Source organism: Nanorana parkeri, unplaced genomic scaffold (genome assembly GCF_000935625.1).
Source record: "Nanorana parkeri isolate BGI_ZX_2015 unplaced genomic scaffold, ASM93562v1 scaffold56, whole genome shotgun sequence".
NCBI classification, from domain to species: domain Eukaryota; kingdom Metazoa; phylum Chordata; class Amphibia; order Anura; family Dicroglossidae; genus Nanorana; species Nanorana parkeri.
Window position 1 is genome coordinate 1,634,015 of NW_017306324.1, and position 4,135 is coordinate 1,638,149.

Consider the following 4,135-nt stretch of genomic DNA (forward strand, 5'->3'; position numbering starts at 1 on the left):
TTATAGAATCTACATAACTGTACCTCTGGGTTCTTCACCTATATCAGTTCCTAGCAGGACATTGTCTAAAAGATGTTGGAGGAATTGCAGCTCTGACAAGAAAGAGGGGTAGTTTGTGGCAAGATGAAGACTTTTTGATGGCAGGTGCCCATTCCAGTTTCATTGAACTTTGGTCTAAATATCATCTTGATCCTGAATGTTATATTACCGCCCATACAATGACGCAAACAGATACAGTTAATTGGTGCTAAAACCTGCCTCCTTGTTTATGAGCTCCTCTGTACAATATATGGCATAGCAAAGATATAAAATCTTCAACTTAAAGATAACTCGACCATTGGAAAGGTTAAGTTGGCCAGATTTTGTCGAAACCAACTGGTTTTCTCTCAACAGATTGTGGAATGTTCTCTCCTGGTTTGATATCGTTTTGGTTTAACTCAAAGTTGTTTCTAGGTGGATGTTGGTCCATGCCATGCTGGTCTTCTGGGGAGTTTCGACCTATGTCTGAATTGCTTTGGTTCACTTTCAACAAACCCAATTTTTGCAAAGCCTCCTGCCTAGCAGATACATGACTACGAGCTGCCTGTGGTAGTAGTTTAGAAGACAGTGATGTTTCTTTGAAGGTCTCTTCTAAAGAAGAATTGCCTGGCTGGCGGACAAATCGAGCTCTTAGCTCTTGGACGTTCACTCCCGACCTCATTATGGTGTCAAACTTCCGAAGATGGCACGGGTGAGAGCTGGTTGACCTTTGCCCAGTGTCTGGAGAAACAGTAATGGAGAATCCTGGGCAGTCTTCAGAATAAGATTTCACGATCTTCATCCTGGATGGTGTGTGGCCAGCTTCTGCTTTCTCTGACAGCTTGACGCTTTCACTCAAACTTTTCAACTTTGTATTTCGATCTTGAAGGCCTGCCGTAGAATTTGTCAAGTGCTCGCCGGTATCTGGAGTACACAAAATAAAATATTAACTCTCAGGCAGTAATAATTTATTAACATGGATTTTATCAGCTTAGAAAATGGACCTCTAGTGAATACGTCTCCATAAAAAAATATGTTTAATTGGTATGGGGTCTGGTACCAGTCCCACCACACTTGCACAAGTTTTGTAAACAAGATTTCTGATCATTTTTTAGGATTTGATGGATGTGGCAGAAAATAAACAATTCTAAAATCAAAATCTGGGGCATCATTCCTCCAACTGACATTTTTCCAGTGCAGTTCATTTATACTTACCAAATACACAAAGCAACAAAGATATAATCTGCAATATATGAATACATTTTTAAAGTGACACTAAACTCAGGAGTTAAATCTAAAAAAATGCATTCAATTACTTTAACTATTAGGCTAGGTTCACACCTGGGCGACTCCTGACCACACGGCAATCGTGCACAAAACCATGCGAATTGGTTTCCCGCGTCGTAAGAAAAGGTACTTGTACCTCTTTTGAGCGATTGCCGCGCGGATGTCACCCCATTGAAATCAATGGGGCAGCGCGGCAACCGCTGTGTGCACTAGCACACGATCGCACAGCCCTGGGGCGCACGGCCTGGGTGTCACTGAGGTGTGAACCTAGCCTTAACAAAAATGTATCTTATTTGCGTAGCCCTCAGTTGAAGATCCTCAAATCATCTCTGAATTGGTGCTGACACTGTCCTTCCTTTTGGAGGGGGGCTACTTTTGTTCCCCATGGTCCCTGTGTGTGTTCTAAAGTAGCCACTGTCCCAAACTCGCTCCCGTGATGGACTACAATCTCATGTTAAGTTTACTAAATTGTATTGAGATTGTAGCCCATCATGTGAGCGAACTTGGAGCGGTGACTACTTTACAACAGAAGGAAGGACGGTGTCATCACCAATTCAGAGATGATTTGAGGATCTACAGTTGAGTCATACATAAGATCCATTTTTGTTAATAGTTAGGCTACATGAATGCATTTTTAAGATTTAACTCCTTAGTTGTCACATAAGAGTCTAGGAATTGAGGAATGCAAATGCTCTAGAAAAAAACAAAACAGTAAAAAAAAATGTATTATGTGACTACTTTGCCTCATTATCTATTCTTATTGTATCAACATAAATAATGGACCCCAAATCAAATGAACCCCTTAGGCTGTAATTCTGAACCTAGATTCAGACACAATTAAACTTAAAAAATGAACAACCTTTTTAATACAAGCAGCTAACACTGTTATGCCCAGATATTGGAATTACAATAAAGCACTTTCTCTTGGTGACAAAGTAGACAATTATTGCCTTATGGAAGAAAGGAAATCAAGATATACACCAACCTGACCAACCTGTATGTACAGCATAGGGGTTATCATAACCAGATATCTCAATGGCAGTTTAGAATTAACAGGTCTACAATACCAAAGTATTTTTTATAAGTGTTGTCCTCCAAGGAAGTGACCACAACGGACCACCATTACATTACAGATAGGTCTACTGCAGACCTCAACCTTAATGGCACCTTACTTTTTTCTTCCAAATGCTTTATCCAAAACCAAAATATCCCGGCGAGGTCACTATCTGCAAGGAGTTTGCATGTTCTCCCTGTGCTTGCGTGGGTTTCCTCCGGGTACTCCGGTTTCCTCCCACACTCCAAAGACATGCTGGAAGATTAAATGACTCCTGTCTAAGTTGGCCTTCGTATGTATGAATGTGCGATAGGGACCTTAGATTGTAAGCTCCTAGAGGGCAGGGACTGATGTGAATGTGCATTATGTAAAGGGCTGCGTAAATTGTCAGCGCTATATAAATACCAATAATAAATAAAATGCAGGTACAGGTGAAAAGATTTTCTATCCAAACATTTAAAAAACTGTATGTTGTACTCCTTTAAGTGTCACTGATGCCTAGAACATTAATAATTTTTCTAATGCACACAACCGGTCGTGGATATGCCTAAGCCTCTGATTTATAAGCCAATATGAAGTGCATTACACAGCTGCTGCTGAGATAGCGGTAGATAGGAGCGTAGGGTAATTAGCCGCTGCCCTAAAAATATTCCACAGGAGCATTCAAATTGTCAGGTAATACATATGACATCTGCTGCTTCGAGATGATTGTCTCATATTACTAGAGAGAGAACAAACCAGAGCTAAAGCACCTGCAGAGAAGCAGACCCGGAGGTACAATTGCATGATATAGACACAAGCTAATGAGAATCTTTATCTCTTACACAAAAATGCAAGGCCTGATAATGAAATACTTTATTCTTTTTTTTTTAAGGCATGCCGCGGCTTTTTTTTAAGTAGACATCTAAATTTGCAACCTTATTGGCTGTTATGGGGAACTTCTGCCTATGTAGGAGGGTCTTACCGTGGTCGCCATTTGCATTTTCATCCTCATCCTGGTCCAATGAATCAATGGTTTCTAATAAATACTGCAGACACTCCCTTTCTTCATCTGTAAGGCAGGATAGAAAGTCCTCCCCCTAACAAACAGGAAGATCAAATTGTCAGCCAGCGGGACCAACATTAAAGTCTAGTATAATGATGCTAATTATATACAGTACATAAGATAATGGTAGCATAACTCTTAGGTGAACACTAGTGTCCTAAAAGCTGAACTCCAGAGAAACAACTAAATACATAGATGAAATACATATAAGTGAACTGTCTTACCTGCCAAAGGATTTATTAATTTGTTCACCCAGTCTTGAGATACAGGATACCCTGACATGCAGCACAGCCTGGTCAGTGACCGCACTTTTCTACATTGCACTTTAAAGCAGCACTCCGGGCAAAAATGTTCTTAACCCTTGCAGTGGGGCTTCCCCTGCGCTACAAGTGTAAGTGTTCATTTTTGTCTATGTGCTAAAAAAAAAGTTATACTCACCCGATTTTCATAGCCAGCTTGCTCTTACATCGGTCCCTGAAGCCTCTCTACCCCTCCGCTGCAACAGCCTAAGGATCCTTGAGTTATCACGTTCTATACACAGTGTGAGGTGTGGTTTCTGAACGCTTCTCATGGGAAGATACCATGTGAGGACGCCGAAGGCTGTAGAGAGGGGGCGACAGGCTTTGGGGACCAGAGAAGCAGCCAGCAGGCTCCATGGTTCGGGTAAGTATTTTTTTTAGTACCTAGAAAAAATGTACTGTATATATATATGTATATACAGTATATATATA

General features: G+C 40.8%; 1 protein-coding gene across 1 annotated transcript in view; it reads right to left on the reverse strand.

Moving 5' to 3' along the window:
- Positions 1-206: 206 nt before the first annotated feature.
- The window catches only part of LOC108804395, a 15,728-nt gene continuing 11,799 nt past the window's right edge, over positions 207-4,135 (reverse strand). Inside the window, exons 3-4 of the mRNA XM_018576110.1 lie at positions 3,324-3,438; positions 207-942 (exon numbers count right to left, since the gene is read on the reverse strand). Coding sequence (XP_018431612.1) covers positions 347-942; positions 3,324-3,438 — 711 coding nt within the window. The 3' untranslated portion in view covers positions 207-346. The remainder of the gene's footprint in view (positions 943-3,323; positions 3,439-4,135) is intronic.